This window comes from Stigmatopora nigra, chromosome 4 (genome assembly GCF_051989575.1).
Source record: "Stigmatopora nigra isolate UIUO_SnigA chromosome 4, RoL_Snig_1.1, whole genome shotgun sequence".
Lineage (NCBI taxonomy): Eukaryota > Metazoa > Chordata > Actinopteri > Syngnathiformes > Syngnathidae > Stigmatopora > Stigmatopora nigra.
Window position 1 is genome coordinate 8634288 of NC_135511.1, and position 19364 is coordinate 8653651.

The window sequence follows — 19364 nt, forward strand, 5'->3', positions numbered from 1 at the left end:
CCAATGTTACCCTACTGTGTTGTCATATGAATAATGGTTAGTAATCCTAGACCTTGCACGACGTGGTTCAGAATAAGCAGAGTTGTCGGTGATATCATGTAGCAGCCTCAGGATTTCTCTTTATCTCCGAAAGGAGAAATTTGTCTTGGTCTCAGGAACAGCTGTATACATAATTCAAAGGTGTAAAACACCTTGTATTCATCATCCATCCACTCCATATCTTATTGGTGACTTATATTTAGTAACTTAAATATAACTGAGGAACAAAAAACATATTTTATGTTTGAAACCTTGTACTTTCTCGCATTGACTAAATTTGTATGGTACATATTCCTAGTTCTGGTACAGTTCCTGTCTTGTTAAATCACGAGTAAACTCAATAACAGTTTTCGGAAAGCCGCTTTGAGCTTTGATGTTAACTAGATTGTGTGTAGGATGCGTTCCCCTTCTACTTACACAGTACATATTAATGAAGGAACACCATCAGCATAATCAAAAGATGTTCTGCTCAAGGTTAATAGGTCAAATGTTTGGAACAGGATCTCTTTGAAGCACACACACTTCTCATTAGAGGCATTTAAAGGAAATTGTTTGATACACACAGTCTGATATTCCCCTTGCCCCTCCCTCAGTGTAAACTTTCTTTGGACCTTTACCCTCACCCACACCCACACACAGTATTCCAGTGACCTCAGCCAATATTCTGAATGCAAATTCCCCAAACACCCTAGACACATGCTGTTCCAGTTCAGTGTTTGAGTTGTTCAATAAACATCATACAAATTTCAGGGCAGACATTAAATAACGAGTAGCAGAATATTAAGAGATGTAACCTGACAAATGTACGTTTTAACCATGACTTGAGAAAATTCCATGTTTTATGACTTGAAGCACAAAAATAGGTGACAACAAAGAATGGCTTTTGCTTGCTGTGCATATTTTTAAAGCCTCTTTCTTTGCTTTGTTGTAGGTGCGTGGAAATCATTGCCAAGGAGGGGAGGAGCCTGAAGGAGCTCTATCTGGTCTCCTGTAAAATCACCGACCATGGTAAGTCTCTTTCACACACCATCCCTCAGTTGCCGCTGGCCTCCGACATCATTATCGTAACCATTATTACCCGCCGACACTGCCATTATTCAGGGTTCATTTTTATTTTTACAGCTTGGCCCGCGTGAGGCTCGCAAACTGTAAAATTATGATTGAAAAGTTTTATGCATGATAGTGTCAGATCTCCTCTGTGGTCCTCCTACTTACTTCCCAGTGCAGTTGCAGCATCAAACTTTACGGTGCAGTTTTTGAAATTAAAATTGGAATTACTGAGGAAGCTTTCACTGTAAGTCCATACATCCTTTGGTAAAAAGTAATGTATGGCAATTGTAATATATTTTAAAGTAATGCCTGTGGTTTGAGAAGAGTTCAGTGCTTAAAGTGTTGCGTTAGATGTTTGGTTGTGAATCTAAACAGGATATCTACTGAAATATTTAGAAAGGTAGTTTTCTTGCCCATCCCTTTACATTGACAGTGGCTTTTGACTTTTCAGGCACAAACAAAAATACTATAAAATGCAGTAATTTTAATTGTGCAAGAATAAACAAAAACTCGATTGCCATTCATGGATATTTGAATTGAATTGGATGCTTTTATTGTCATTATTTATGCAGTTAAATTCGCTCTGCCCCCTGTCAATGTTACAGTTGTATTTCAATGTTTTGTAGTCCAGTGTAACGTAATTAGCAGTATTTATTTTAGTGTTCTATCCATACAAATAGAAAACTGTCAGGGTGGCATTACCATTTCACTATAGGGAAGTATAGAAGAACAGTGGTGATTGTCTACACTAGACAAGCTGAGCTAAGGAGGATGTTGTTAAGGAAGTGTTTTTATTTGCTTTCACATTGTAAAACTGCACAGCGTCCTGCTGCATTCCATGAATACTACATCATATACACATGGACTTACAGCGTCATTGGAACGAACCTCGAAACTGAACTCTGTTCATGGCCACACAAATCTGTAATACTATGTCTGTCTTGTGCGTGTTACCATGGCAATAATCACCTTGGTCTCCCTGTTGTTGTCACATGAAGTGCATTTTGATTCCCACACAGTCCTCTGCACTGGGCTCACTTGAACTTTTGAGCCACACTATGAAAAGTGATACAAAAAGAAAGACCAACACATTTCCTAATTATCTGTGTATCCTGTCTATATCAATACCAGAAAAATTAAATCTGGTATGAAAGTAGAGAACTGATTATATTTTTCAAATTTTTATCCTGCATTAATTATTGACAAAGGCGACAAAGGCGGAATGAGGAAATGTACCACACTATAAGTATATATATGAAAATGTCTCCTAGTTCAGCCCTTTATCAAACACATTTGGGATGCCTTTATAGATCCTAATGTGTCACGCCCATAGCATTAAATTCAAAGCATGAAGCAACTGTACAGCATTGTGATATATACATACTCTTTGGGGAATGAGTATTATGTGCAGTAATTCCTACATTACCTCGTAGAGGAGGTGTTTGTTGCCTCATACATGTATGCCACAGGGTGGGGACCATCATGATTACTCGACAATCCTGTGACTGGTGTGAGTTACCGTGGCAATCATCACTTTGGCCTCCCTGAACGTGAACCGCCAATCGCATGGGCGTACGTCTTGTGTTGGTTGATAAATGACTCCCACATCCTTAAAGTACATTAAACCCAAAGCAGCATCCACAGCCACGTTCTTTCCTTTCTCATTTTTGGTCTCTAATCCTTTAGAGCAAGATAAATTGGTGAAATCTGATCTTTTATAGCCAATGACCCTCCTGGCCCTCCAATAAAGCCTTCTTAGTATTTTGCATGTCCATCCACAATAGTAAAGCTTGCTTTTATAGGCACCACTAAAATGATTGGTTGGCTTCCTGCTTCTTCCTCTGATAAATTGAATAACAGAAATGAGATTTTACATCTGCCAAGCTGCTCCCTGCCCGTTTGCCCCCTTCTACGCCACACTCATCTCCTGTGCTAATTATTTTTATTAATGGACTCACTGAGTGCATTTGAGATGTACACAAGCCTCTTACATTTTTGTATTCTTAGCTTCTACTTCCTGTGTGATCTTGAAGACAAACATGGAGAACTTGTTAGATGACGCCAGCAGAATACTACGAAACATGTAATTTTAGCCTCACCGCAGATGGTTCTTAGCCGTTATATCCCAACGAATAAATGGAAAAGTCAAGACAGAGCCTTTTTTGGGAGGTAATGATCTTGCTAAAAGCCTTATTAGTGCCATGAAAACAGTCTTCCTATATCCTCGACCCCATTTATCAAAAACATGCAGACCAATTAGCATGAACACAACTACTTTTTTTTCTCCTTTTCTTCTTTTTCTTCCTCTGGCAATCTAGGCACCCTTGTTAAACGCATGCACTCCAGGATTTAAGTCTTATAAATCTTGCTACTTCTCAAATTTTCTCTCTAATTTCCTTGATGTTTCTCACTTCAAAAATACTACGCAAGGACTAAGCTCTTTTTCTGCAATAGATAGACAGCACTAAGTCCACAGTGCCCATTCATTCAGACTCTATTTTATAATTAGAATAACAAGCAGCCAATTCCAAACACGCGTCATAATGACACTTTTGCAGGTCTTTATCAGTTACATACATCTGTAATTTCAATCTGTAGACATCACCATTAATGAATAGGCAATATTTTCTAAAACGCTTGATCGTCGTCTTGAGACTACTCCCCAAATTTCAGGATGATTTGATCAACATGCATTCCTTTAAATATAAAAAGTTAAAAATAAAAAAAAAACTTTTCGACGTTCAATATAAAGAAGGACATTTTCCAACAGATTTTTTTAAAGCTTTTAAGCTTTATCATAATTCAAGTTTGGGATTTTGTGGACAATGTAAAGAGTAGTCAATATTTATTTCCTTTTTGATAGCAAAGGACATTTGAAATGTTCTCTTCTGCCACTATCATTTAGGTTAAAGATTATGATTTTTAAACACAAGTATTGTCCCTGAGCTTGCTATGGTCCAGATATATAATGCTTGAACCCTAAACAAAAAAACAAAAAAAGCATGCCTATCTTTGTTTTGTCTAGACACCAAATGATTTTTTTGAAGGAGGGTGCGTTGTATTGTGGCCTTTTTGTAAGTTAGAAACCTGATTATGATGAGAAAACCTGTGACCCTACACATACTGAGATTCACTATGTACATACAATTTATCTGGAACCACTACAGTATTACACTCAATTGTTTGTATGACTAGCATTCACTAGCCTTCTCGTGTGTGCACAAGTTCTGCGTCCCAGCACACTTATCTTTTCCATGGTTGCCCACCTGCTTTATTCAAGGACAAAAAGAGAGGCCTCACAACCTCTCTTCTTTACATATGGTAATACCTTTTCATCCGCATGGCTGCAGACAACCTCTTACGTTGTCAGTCGTGGCCTCTTATGTACATTTGTGTGAATACAAGATGGAGTGAGGCACCTGTGGGAGACCTGATGAATAAAAAAAATAGAAAAGACATTGCTAGACTATTCAGAATGTAGGAATAATTCCACAAGCTCCGTAAGACAAAGTCTTTTTGAATGCTTTTCCATTTTTCATATTTATATAACAGTGATACAACAACCATCTGGATCCTATACAATTACAGGATTCACCTTTCAATCTGAGGTCTTTTTCATTCAGAAAGAATATTGTTACAACATAGTTAAACTGGATTCTTGTGATCTTCCACACCGTCCATTCTCGAAAGGGTTGCGGGGTTGCTGGAACCTAACCCAGCTGTCTTTGGGCAAAAAGCAGACTGACTACACCCTAGAATGGTCGCCATTCAGTTGTAGGGCGCACAGAGACAAATAACCATCCGTACTGCCAATAATACCGCCACCAGTGGGAATTGAGCCCCTGCCAGCCCTCACCGGAGTCAGGCGAATGAATCTCTACACCACGAGGAGGTGTCTTCGCATTTTAGTGCTGTAAAAACAAGCAGATCAGATTTTTTTTTAATGAGACATCATATCGACTTTCATGTCGCTGAACAAACCTTTTGTGGACACATCACACATACGGAGAATGAACAGATGAAATAAAAAAGCAAAGAGGATTTTTTAAGTAAGCTTTAACTTTTCAGCTTTTTTTTGTTGCCACAATTAAATCATGTTTCACGCCAGCTCACGTTTCTCAAATTGCAGAATTCATTAATGGCTACAATAAAACATCAAGTGGCTTACACGTAAAGATGTTTGTGCTTGAAATCCATTGGAAGCCTGGATTTAGGGTAAAAGAGTTGAGCTAGACCACCCTTGCTCAAGTGTATTATAAGTCAACTTCTATAGCAGGGGTGGCCAACCCGCGGCTCGCGAGCCGCATGCGGCTCTTTGCCCGGTTTCATGCGGCTCTTACGTCCATATCAAAGTTTGTATTTGTGTTTTATTTTTTTTGCGTGTGCGCTTCGCTTGAGTTCAATACGGTATTTTCGTCCAATGCGCATGTGCTTGGGATGAAAATACCTCAAAGTTTCCCAGTAGGAGCAAGGTCATTTGAGTAAACGTTTTTAACAGAGTGGGAGAGCTCCCGTGAACCAGAAGCGACAATGAACGGCGTCGCGCACACAAAAAGTATCCCAAAGATCGAGCGTCGGCTGAAAAAGCCACACCCCGTGCGAGGCAGACCAAGGCGAGAGTGCTCAGCCGGGAGCAGCCAATAGGAGAGCGAGGTGTACACCCACGTGGTGGGCGCGCTAGTTCGCCCACCACGTGGGTGTACACCTCGCTCTCCTATTGGCTGCTCCCGGCTGAGCACTCTCGCCTTGGTCTGCCTCGCATGAACATTGTGTGTGCACTGTCTCACACAGACAAACTCTCAGTTCAACCAAGTCCACAAACAAAAATATAATAATTTACAATAGCGTTTTTCTTTTTCTATGCATGTTACTTAGTGGGACTTCTGTCATAAAATCAGCGCCTATTTTTGCGCAACATTCGCTCCTTGTGAGCTGTCATTTATTATGAATGGCTTTTAACTAGCGAAAAGCCATTCATAATAAATGACAGCTCACAAGGAGCGAATGTTGCGCAAAAATAGGCGCTGATTTTATGACAGAAGTCCCACTAAGTAACATGCATAGAAAAAGAAAAACGCTATTGTAAATTATTATATTTTTGTTTGTGGACTTGGTTGAACTGAGAGTTTGTCTGTGTGAGACAGTGCACACACAATGTTCATTGTTGATAATGACTGGCCTGTGCTGTTAGTACTGTAGGAGTCAATTTATGTCATTACTATGCTGGTGTGTGACATTTACAATAAATCTGTGTGATGTGGCTCTTTGCGGTAACACAGTAAAAAATGTGGCTCTTTGCGGTAACACGGTAAAAAATGTGGCTCTTGGTCTCTGACTGGTTGGCCACCCCTGTTCTATAGGCTTCCGTGTGACTGGTTCAGATATAGTTCTCATTTCCCTACATCAGCCTGTGTGGTGCTATTTGCACATGGGTGAGCAGTGCCAAGAGGTGGAAATTGAATTAGTTTCCATATATTGTCCTCAGTGCTTTTCACTCCAACCCTAGCTTTTTCAGCTTCATGCACTGTTTGCATTTTGTGTGTGTCTGTGGGGTGGGGGTTTATCGGGTGGTTTGGTTTGAGGCTCGAGCTGACCACCATCTTACTAGTCACACACGTTCTACTGTTTTCCCTTATTACATTTAGGAGCTTCCCCTTTGCATATAAAATACAGATTTTATGTGGTTTACTTTTGATAAGACAAACTTCTGGTTCTTTATAACGAATGTAGCCGTGCATGCAATGTAAAAGAACATGTACCTACACATTGCTCGAGGATGGAAAAAATGATTTTGATTTTGAAGGCCTCTCTTTCAACGGGCCGCAGGTGTCTGTCAGGGGGCTTGCATAATATGACTCAATTTGTCCTTTACATACTGTCTTCTGGTTTGCTCACTAACTTCCAGTGAGCTGCTAATAACAGCGAGCTGTAAAAGTGTGCCTGTGGGACTAAAATAACATGAGTATATATCTGTTAATGTTGCCAATAAGTTGTCTGTTTTGTTTATGGAAGTGAAGCAGCACATCACATTTGTGTGTGTGTTTTCTGATTAATTCCTGCAGCTTCACGCACTCACATGTGATCCTTGCCTCCGAGGAGCCTGCAGGCAGGTGTAAAACTGCCATAATGACTTTGAGCTTTCTCTGTGTGTCCATGGTAATGTCCTTATTCTACTTTTCTCAGGTGTGAATGGAGCTGTCCACCAGGTTACATAAATTCTCATGTTTTTGTGACCACATTTAAAAGTGTTTAATAGTTCAAGAACCTCATTCCTTGTTCTATTTATACATCTCTCTCTCTCTCTCTCTCTCTCTCTCTCTCTCTCTCTCTCTCTCTCTCTCTCTCTCTCTCTATATATATATATATATATATATATATATATATATATATATATATATATATATATATATATATATATATACATATACATATACATATACATATACATATACATATACATATACATATACATATACATATACATATACATATACATATACATATACATATACATATATATATATATATATATATATATATATATATATATATATATATATATATATATATATATATATATATATATATATATATATATATATATATATATATATATATATATATATATATATATATATATATTTGTATTATAAATAATTTAGAAGTTACCTTTGAACAAAAGTCATTCATTACTTGATTTTTGCTAACTAGTAAAGTTGTTCCCTTTTCTGTTAAATTGAAAACTTTCTTTCCCGAAGGTCACCCTTTGCCTCATTTTTCTACATGTGTAGAAATTTGCGAGATAATACCCTCACTAATCCCTTTCAAGGTCAGTACTTGTATTGGGTGATTATCCCCCACTGTTTATTCATAAATCCTGCTGATGCCATTTCCTGACCATTGACCTGTCATATACAGTCTATTGTTGCCTTGTTTTTACTCCACCTTGGAAGCCTCTGTCCACATGAGCATCCTCCTCTTTATCTCAGTGGGATTCCCCCTGCTTACAGGAAGATTACTGTAGGATTTAAATGCAAAGCATATATCTACTTAAAGGGCACTTTTCATTTTTCTGCTCCTAATCTCATCTTTCATCACCTCTCCTTGCGCGCTTGTCATCACCTTCTGGAAAGTAGCTTTTTGACTATTTTCCTCTCACGTTGCGTCTCTGTGCCAGTTCTCGCTGTTAGTTTGACAGAGGAGCTTTAAATCATTCAGGTGACTTGGCAGTGGCAATAATGCACACCACATCAGAGCTGTTTGAATATCTTTGCTCATGACTCTTAAATGTGTCGAAGCAGTAGCTTTGGCAAACAGCCCAGTGTCAAACAGCATGCCACTCATTATTTGTTCAATGGCCTGTGTTTGTCTATGTACATGATACATGGCTTTTCGAATTTGTTTCTCTTTAAACATAACACAGTGGGGGTCTGCTGTTTGGTTGCAATTATTATTTACTAAAAGCTGTATGTCTGCTAAACTGTCAGCAAGTTGACATTTGCGCCTTGATGCCAAAAACATTGTTCTTCCTAAGAATTATTTCCAGCATTTTGACAGTTTGTTTGAGATTGATATTGACAATTAATAATGAATGGTTAATATATCAATAATTATTTGTCCATCATAAGGATTTAATATTGAATTCTATGTGAGTCGAAAATCAACTTTCTTACCCTACAGTTATGATCCCAAATGGTGCGTCATGATCAAAAGAATAAGATCTCTGAAACATGACCATATAATTTTCCTGCACTAATTTATGTCACAATATCATACTTAATACAGGAATTTTGGCAACTTTATTTTGCTGGCTTTATTTTTATTGACATTACATTGACCGGCCACAAATGCCGGAGCTCAAAGTTAGCCTTGTGAGTTTAAGCGTTAAGGAAAATGGATGGATGCAATGACATGGGCAGCACGCCCCTAAATTTGTACATCATCATACACTGTTTGGAAAATGAATGAATGGATGAATGTTCTAAGGACGTGGTGAGATTTATTTATTTAATTTATTGTGGGCTTAGAATGTTAATATTGACAGGTAGGTAAACAGTGTTGAGGCAAATACTTCAATTCAATTAATGTTGTTCCTGAAAACTTTTCAAGCAAACTTCCTAAAAGAGCTGCAGGGCCAAATTATTTGAGTTTTCCTTAATTACTCTGTGTTCAACTTAATTGTGAGCTGTAATAAGATATATTCTCTTCCAGCTGGTCATCTAAACAACTTTCTAATTTATATATTGAATAATTTAACATTTAAAGGGCAGTAATGTTGATTCTTAAAGCCTCCTTTCTTAAATGTGTCTTTTAAATCAATCACTGTGTTGTATTATTTGGCGGTAACATAGAGTTGAGTTGATTTCCTGCTAATTCCTCCATCTAATTTTGCTCCTCCACCTTGGCCATCTTTTTGGAGGTCTCCTCCTCATTTCACCTTTACATATTCTAATCCTTCTTCCTGCTCTCCTGCTGTCTTCGCTCCTTGTATTATCAGTCTGTCCGGTAAAGCTTCATTTACAGAGCAGCCCTAATCAGATGTGTACCAGTGGATGGCAGTTTGTAAGAGCAGCATGCAGCCTGGTAGATAGGACATCTTATCAAACGGGGTGTACGTCTTAAGCTCTCAATTATATGCCTGACCCACAAATGCACTGCAGAGGCAAATGCATGCATGGTTTCATACTCATTCCATGGCTTATAATGGTGTTCCTTGTTCCTCTCAATGTGCATGTATTTTGTAACTCAATCATGCGTAGTGCCCCATTGTTTTTTTTTCTTTTAAGAGACTTCAACATACAATCTTAAGTAAAATGTGACTTTCTTCAAATGCAATGTTGTGCCCAGATACAATATTTAATTAAAAAAATAAAAATATGAAATAATACATAGTCGAAGTCCTACGCCTAGTGAAACTATGAAATTTTTTTAACGTAACGTCTGGAAAGTTCGGTAAAAAGAAGGCAGTGCACATAATGAACTGTGACAATAAACATTCCATGGTAACTGTCACTAATTTTTTCTTGAATTGCCATAAGCCAAAGCTCCACTGTGAGTATGCATATAATCAGACGTTTATACAATTGCACTGATGGCTAGCAGGGGGTTGTCAGTGTGTTTAAATTCAAAATAGTAATTGAATTGTCTTGAACAATATTTCTAGCTCTGTTGAAGCAAGGGGGGTGCATTCTTGTTTAGTTTGAACTGAGTTGATTTCACTGTCACCCTACAGTGCTTCCTTCAAACCTTTGCTACCAAAGTCACTGAGAGAAATGCGCAATGAAATCGTGCTGTTGACCATATTATAATATTGCATTGTTCCAAAACACACTACCATAGGAACGAGGTGTTATTGTTTTTTGTTTGTTTGCTCTTTTGCCATTTCAAGTTGCAGTACAATGAAAACATTTGTGCAAATAGGAGTTTCATCTAATTGAAAATGATAGGCTTCATAGAAACGCATCTGTTAACTGTATTCACCATAGCTTGAAAGTTATCCTTGTACCTCAGCAAAGAGAAAAAAAAATGTCAACACATCAGATTTTATATTAACAGACTGTCCAAATGTATTCACAAAGATCAATTTCAATATAATCTTCATGCTCACGTGCACCTTGTGTCATATTGTGTTTACATGTTTCGTTTTGAAAATAATGTCAGACTGCTTTGCTAAAGAAACATTTTTTGTTTCGTTAACCCTCTGAGTAATCTACCCAAAATGCACCGTCCATTACACAAAGACTTCCTTTCAGTGCTTCCAGTTTGGCAGGAAAACAGCTATTATAAGGTCAATGTTACCTTTATTATTTCTTATTAGTGGACGTAAGACCTCATGGGAGTTGTTACATAAATTCACACTGAAATGGCAATTGGCATCCTGCCTATATGGAACGAAAATGCTCCCAGGGGAGCTCGGGTCAACATTGACTTTGTGTATTTGTGTTTATTGTTTGGACTGAAGTGAGAACAAGTCAAAAGCCCGACAGAGTTCCATCCTCGACATTGGATTTCTGGCGCTCGATCATCTGTGACGGTGGATGTGCATTTTTCTTGCCTAAAAAAAAAAGATATTTTTGAGAAGAGAGGGCCCTCAGGATTGATTCGAGTGGCTCTCCATTCTCTATAGCTGCGTTGCGCCATGGGTTGTCCACAAAGGGGCCTTGGTATCCAACTCCAGTGTGGCATTTTGTAAACACCTCCTCTATCTTCGAAGCACAATAAGAACTGTCTAAATGGCCTTGTCTCCTGGTGAACCAATCAATACAGTCTGCATATGTACAAATATATAATCACTCCCAAGCTTTCTCTTCCCTGCTATCAGGCATAAAGTGTTCGAATGGAGTGCCAATGGCTTTTTTGTGTATTGATAGAATGCATTTGAATTGGATTATTATGAAAAAGAAAATATTATAATAGGTCTGCATGATACTTTGTTTTATGATGACTTGATGAATCGATAATGTATTGGATGGAGCAACTCGTTTTATAGTGATCATTCACTGAGATAGTTAAATAAAAAATAATTTCAAAAGATAATCTTCATTAAATGCAAATATTATTGTGAATATATTTGGAAAAATAGGTGAATGAAAGAAACTGTTATTTATATATTAATGTTTAAGGCCAAAAATATACTTGAGATCTAATTGCTTTGACTGTAGCCGGTGAACCAAAACCCGTTTGACACAGCTGGTTTATAACGTGCTTTTCACAAAACATGCATTCCTTTCATTAAGACTACAGTTTCTCCAGCGACCAGAAACAGTTCAATGAAGTCTCTTAATTAACATGCTCACCGATTAGAATGTCATGTTTTAGAATGGGCAGCAATCTGTCATCCTGTCTCTCCCACTCACAAACACGTGCATGCACAGATCTCTCTGCCAGCAACTTAATAGCTCTTTTCACCTGCACTTAACAATTGAATATGGTTTGTGCATACCAAGTGGAAAGTATGTAGAACAAAACGTGGAGTTACATATTTATACAGTAGAACCATGTACATGACATAATAAATACAATAAAATTTGAATCTATTGTTTCGATATGGTAGCATTTGATGTCTGGCTCAAGTGTGTTGTGATTGTTCTTGTAAAGAAGAAAAGGCTATTTTTGGTATTCAGCTGACATTTTCTGTGTGCCAGGAAACACTTCTGATATGGTATTTGAGAAGAGATTGCTTTCATCCACCTTTTGCTTTGCTTTTACTACGGGGAGCAAAGTGTCAGGAATCACCCGATCGCTACTTTCTAGTGGTTCTTAAGACACTTTCAAATAAACTGAAAGCTGTTTAGCCGGGACCCTTTCTCCAGGCGAATGTTCTCATAGTGCTACATGCTAAGAAAGTGCTTATAGTTTTTGCATAGGCAACTTGTAATGTGCTTGATACATTACAGTCAGCATAGACGTGCTACATATTGATTGCATTCCATGATATGCCTTGCAATTTGCAATAATAGATCCAAGTATTGCACAGTACTGCAAATGGCTGACATGGAAGTCAGTTTGTACTCCGCCTACTTCTTGTAATTGGCTGGGATAGGCTCCAGCACCCCTGCAAACCTTGTGAAGATAAGCACAATGAGAAATGAAAGAATGAATATGCCACACTGGTGGGAATTTTTCTGATTAAATTGGACCATCATAATTTTCTTTTCATCCAAACATGTTTTTATTGTAATTTGTGAGTGGTTTTGTGAGATGACGTGAGACCATAAAAAACGTTGAACATTTTTTCCACATTCCACATTTTTCTATTAAACTATGCTTCTAACCATCAAGAGCTAATATACTGCATGGCTTCTAGAGGTCCCTGTCATTTATCAGTTGTATTAATCGGCATCTCAATAGCTAATTATCATTCCATGTTCCCAAGGCCCTTTCCATAGACAACCACAGGTTCACTTGTGTATGAGCAGCCAGTGGAAGACATGAAGGATGGTGACTGACAGACCAGGGACAGGGTGACAAACAAGCTCCATCTTGAGCACTCGCTATTGATTTCAGCTCAGAGGTCTCTGCTTGAAATGGCAGCAGTCAGGGTCAGTCAGTAGTCTCTGCCAGTGCCTAGTGGGCTGTTAGCCTGGAAAGAGAGACCGGAGAGAAGACAATTTTACCATCATGGTCAGTTGCAAGCTGGGATGTGACGCAGGTGCACTGCAGTTCTTGTGTGATAGTCGGTGAACTGGGTGAACTAATTTTGGCTGCTGATAATCATTCACCTGATCTCACTGGGTATGCAAGGTTGCTTAAGAAATGTATTAGTCAGCGTCTGAAATTAATATCATTGCTTTTTTGGGACTTGTTTTTTTTTTTTTCCAACCTTGCTAGAGAGGCATGGTAGATATAATGCACATTTGGTTCCGTGAATCCAAACAACTTCTGGTTCACTTGACCTAAAATTAAGCAACAAAACCACTTTAACCTCATCATATTACAGTTTTTCTATCCTAATAGTACAGTTTTAATCTTCTAATATTACAAGTATGACTTTGTTCTTGTAATGTTAATTTCAGAATATTTTGAATATTTTTGTAGTTGTTTTTCTTTTCTTTATTTGTTTGCACTTTTGTTGACTGGATGTTAAAGGTCACGGCTCCACCAACTAAAATAGCATGAATGAAAATAACATATATGCTTGGATGCTTTCTCGTTTAACCTAGCCCAGGAACCCATTGCTCAATATTACTATATCGATTACTCAGTCCTGACACCGGTGTACCAAGTGCCCCACAATGTTTATAGCATTTCACTCCAAAGCTAAAATTATTTTTGATGAAGAATGAAAGAAATGGAATGTCTTAAAGTCTCTGCATGGCAGGTCTTGATTCCTGTTATCAGAAGGACTCTTTGCTGGAAGGCATCTTCTCAGGTTTTATGAGATTGTCCCTTCCCTTGTGCTGTAAACTCCTAGAAATGTTCTTATATAAAGGCTGGTGTTCACTCTAATGAAAGTGGCTACTGAAATTCATTCCAACATATTTGAAGTGAAGATGGTATGTCTTTATGTAGAAGCTGCTTTTATTACATATTGGACAGATGCCATAACTGGCTTTATCAGGGTATCCCATGGGCCAAGATTATGCATCATTATTCGGAGGAGTGTTCCGAATTTTATCTACTTTAATGCTTAACAGATGAAAATGAATTGATCTCTCATATGTATGCTTTCGTTAATGATTCAAGCCCCATCTAACTAACACTGGCATTAACTTATTTCCTAACCTATTATCTATCATTGATTAGCCACTCTTCAAGCCATTTAGATATCAAGTTCTTCTGGATTACATTTTGTACAGTTTACCTCTCTTCCATCTGTTTTTTGTCATTGTGATTGATATAAAGTATCATTATCCAAGTCAGTACTGCTTCCCATTAACAAATGTTAACCTCTCCGAAAGAAAAGGCTTTTGTTGTTTGAATTTTTATTCCAGTTATACTTCCTTGAAGGTGAAATTTATAATTAAAATGGTCACCGATATATAGTCTGGCGGTCAAATGTTTGTCGTCAAATAAATATGTGGTTTCTTTAACAAATTAATCAATGTGTGAAAGAGGCGTTGGAAAGATTGAGAAAATCCAACAATTTGTTCTAGTCGACCCTATAGTGATGGGTGTTGAGTTGATATAAACAAATAGGCACATTGGTACTATTGCTGTAACAGTAACTGTCTAAACCCATGTGATGGGAGGAGGGACAATGTTTATTCTTTTACAATTAAACGTATCATTTTTGACATAAAGAGAACATTAATCGACTATGGCTTTGCCTTAAAGAGGACATCAATCGACTATGGCTATGCTTTCAAGAGGACATTGATCGGTTATGGCTTTTTTTCGTTCTTTCGGGTGTGTTAAAAGCACGTTAAGAGTAGGTATTTTTGTTGTTACAGGACATGCTTTGATCAATTTGCTGACCACTCAAAGTGGGTTGTCAGCTTGCCTTAAGCTGGCGTGATAGCTACATGAGAATGAGGCTTTGCAATATGTCTTACAAGGAATTGGGGTTCTTGGCTATGTACAGGTCAATTGTTTCTCATTTATAGTGAAATTGGTCAGAGAGCCACTGGGATGCCTTCTGGCCTCCTCATGAAGAAACTGAAGGTGCATTCAGTCATGTTTGATACATTTTCTTTATTGGGCTAATTTTGAAGCAGCAATGGAGTTGTCTGTATCCCTGTCAGTGGGGGGATTTTAAAGTCTGAACTGTGGAAGAAGAAAGAATGCTTTCCTCTTGAAAGACTATCGTTGTTGTTATATTATTACAACACTACTGTTTATATACAAATATCCCCACGTCATTTAATGACTCAATTTGATTTGAGTTGATAAATCGCATCTGCACTATATACACCATGTAAAAGGCTGGACAGATCTTTCAACACAGGGTGGACACAGACGATTGAAAATTAATGAAGCTCCCCATGATTTGTCTTTTAACATACTTACTACTAACATACTATATGGTCTTATTTTAAAGGGGTGATTGGCATAAAGATGAGTGAGTAAAATCCTCTCAAAACAGCTTTGTAGTTTCTATGTATGTGCAAGATTAAATACATGCTCCCTGGATGCCATCTTATTCTTTTAATTGGACTGGTTATTTTCTAAACAGCTCCTAACCAACTTAAAGCTTGTGGAACGAGACGTGTGTTATTAAAAACCTGGACTATATCCTCATGATGTAGCTGCTTGCCAAGGTTATGTTCTTACATTATTTAACAATAATGGGAACTGACCCTATTTAAAAGTAGGATAGATGAGTCTCTCTTAGAAGGGTCAATACAGGTTAAATGAAGAGTTTCCTCTCTTTGAAAATATATCCTACTTCACTAATTGCACTATTATTCCAACAACGCCCTGTGTTCTACACATATGATTGGTATTCAACCTTCACCATGACACAGACCATGACATGCGCTCGCTGGTTGAAGCTTTGTCATGTTCATAAAATGAGTCCTTGGGTTTTCTTTTCTTTCTTTGAGTATTAAGTGACTTCATATCTTATGTTTTCTGTTTTCACAACAGAAATTAGAAACCTGGCGTGAAAAAAAAACTATCTGCAAATACATGGATGTGACAAAAGTGAAGGCATGTCAAATTGACAACCTCTGATATTGTTAGAATGAATGGTATACAATTGTTCTAGTCTGTACAGAATACAGAAAGGGGAAAGCCAAGCTGCTGTAAATAAAAGTGCTGGTGAGATTTGAAATGTGTTGCTTATATTTTATATGACAATTTACAATGGCAAGCACGATACTCACGCTTTTGCAATAAAATCACTGTTTTTCCGCTGAACTGGTTCATTTTTCACTGCAACGAATTGCCCCCGACAGGCCAACGGCCAGGCCAGCATTTCACGAAATGTAAAAGGTCTGGCACAAATGAGGTCTGACCTTATCAATACCAGGACCCATCCATCTAAACGCAGACCACCTGTCGGCTGGTGATACACGGTTGCTCACAACCACAGTGCCCCCCGACACCTCCCACCTCTGCCTTCGACACTCTCGTCTAACTCCGTTGCTGAGCTATTCAGTCATATACACTTTTTCCCCTGGATTCTTTATGCTGAAAAGGAGACTCAATTGAGCTCCACTTGATTGTTTGTCTATCCACCCGTCATCTGCCATATATCAGACTCCACTTGATTTTGCCTCTTATCTCTTGTGATAGATTGACCTGCATGCCTCCTATTGGATCTGGCAGGTTTTCAATTATATGGATTGCTTCAAGGGATGTTTGTGTCTGTGTATGTGTGCATGTGAGGTGGTGTGGTTGGGTCAAATATGTTATCATTTTCCTCTCGTGTCATGCTTGGTCATCACTATCTTGCTAAAATTTAAGGAATTAATGTTTCTACCAGCAATTAAGTCTTGATTTACTTCAGCTCTAATGAATTAAATGAGCAAAGGCCGAGCTTCACCTTCCATGCAGAACTGAATTCTGCCTGAGATTGGATCAGTTTCTAGCTTTTGTACCCAACATCCCCTCTTTAAACTAATTGTATTTCATTTTGTTATCCTTTGCCATCCAATCACTTTCATTCAACAATTCCACCTTGTTATATCCTGTGGGATCCAGTTTAAAATTACATCCATCATACATAGATCACAGCGTGACAGCGCCTACACACTACTTACTATGTATTGCAGAGACTGCATGTGTGTTAGCATGTAAAAACATTGCTTTACATTCTTGAGAGACCAGGAGACCATGAACAATGGTAACCGGAATTTCTTCTGGGAAGGAACACAAGCATAGACCGTAGCATCACATTACAGCAAAAGCAGTCCACCCTAATGAGCAGTCGTATCTCTTAATAATTTTGATTCAGAGGTTGTAAATTCCTTGCTGATTGCACAGTAATAATTCATATCCCTTTTTTATAACTGCACATACTTTGTGTACTACTTATATTCTACCAACTTAATAAATTAGTCCTCTTACTTTGGCCACATGTTTTTTTCTTCTTTCCAAGTTGCATAAATTAGATGTCCACCTAGTTTCTAAAGCACTTGGTTTTAATATTTTAGGCTAGTACCAGAATTTCAGCGTTTTTTTCCAACAAATAATGCTTTGTTTTGTTATGCTATGTTTTTAAATCACTTGAGTTTGCCTGAAAAGAAAAAAAAACACCAACTCTGACATCAAACTGCTATATGCGTGATGCCATCCTTATTGGTATATTGCAGCTGAACTGATGGGAGCCTGGCCAAGGCTCTAGGCACTCCCCTTAGGAACGAAGAACAGCGCTCACAGTCAGATCTGCTCCAACTAGAGGAGACACTTCGGACAAGTTAAACAGTGATAAATCTGCATGTCAGTATGATTTAAACCGTGTCTGCTGCGTTGTGTCAACGTGTCATATCACGGCCCCTGCAGGGCTCACCATTCACTGTGTGGCTTTTCAAGGAGTGAGGGATGATGAAAGAGTGAAAGGTAACCGTGACAGGCTTAACTTGTAGAGGAAATAGAACAAGGTTTGATTAATTGCAGTGGAGCTGATTGGGAAGGCAGACTTTGTGGTTGAACCTGTGTGTATCAAAGATGTGTAGCGAAGTGTGTGTTTAGAGGCTTTTGATTTACTTGAATGAGTTTGAATACACTATATTCGTTAGAACAAGCTTGTTGTATTAAAAAATTCAACATTATATTGTATGTAATTTTGCAAATATGATCAATTATTTGATAAATATTCTTTTATTTTCCCTTTTACTTTTCTGCAACATTTTAAGGAGGTAAATTTGAAGATAGAGCCAGTGGATTGTAAGCGGTAGTTTTGCTTTTTTACTTGTACTTTAGTAAGATTTTTGTGTGACTAATTTTTACTTTAACTTGAATAGTATTATTTTAAAGTAACTGTTCAACGTTTGTCTAGTCTACTGACCTCTGTCAGCTTTTTAATACACTGTCTTGATTACTCTGATGTTGTTAAGGGCGCATTTAATGAAGGACATTAGTATGTACAGATATTATATGTTTGCAGTGCAGCAAAATATCTAAATAATCCACCTCCAATTCAATCATATTTGCCAGCCAGTTAATGTGACCCATTAGAGTATATGCAGACTAATTGGCCATTAGCTTCTATTGAGCTGAAGTCCATCCTCCATTGCTGACTGGTCAGGACCACATCGTATTAGAGCTTTTTTTCCCCCTCAATATACGTCACTGTTTTGGGCATCGTTGTCATGTGAATCTTAAACATAGTTAGCTGCATTTACATATTATATAGATGACTTGATTCTTTTTGTATTATATGATACATAGGAGACTTTATTGGTTCAAGTATGGTTCTGACACAGTGATGTTTTTTTCGACGTTCCGGTTAGTAAAACGCAGGTTGGCAGATACGCAGCAATTTCCCCACCATAAAACTGACTGAAAGAAATAATTGAGACCAACTAAGAGACTCCTACACTGGCTTGTGGGATTCAGAGCGGATGCCAGCCCTGCCTCGTGAAGTCAAGGCAGACAGAAAGAAAATCGGAAACAGCTGGTAATTGGCGAGGTGGATCAACATTGGTTTTAGCAGGGAGAGACTATGTCAAATCCAGTTTTTATACGTCTGTTGTAAATTTGCAACAGTGATTCATTTACAGCATGTTTTGTGTTACATAGGTGAATTGCACAGGTTGCGGAAAAGTTCAAACCTAGGCAGTGACATGTTTTGGGGTGTAATTACCCTGTTAAAGTACCAATTTGGTTACTTATCCTTGTTTGTATCTTAAAAAGCTGTCAAACATGAAAAGTTTGGTAAAATATCAGCT

General features: G+C 38.0%; 1 protein-coding gene across 1 annotated transcript in view; it reads left to right on the forward strand.

Moving 5' to 3' along the window:
- The window catches only part of LOC144195914 (F-box/LRR-repeat protein 17-like), a 140284-nt gene that overhangs the window by 92549 nt on the left and 28371 nt on the right, over window positions 1-19364 (forward strand). Inside the window, exon 9 of the mRNA XM_077715794.1 lies at window positions 971-1047. Coding sequence (XP_077571920.1) covers window positions 971-1047 — 77 coding nt within the window. The remainder of the gene's footprint in view (window positions 1-970; window positions 1048-19364) is intronic.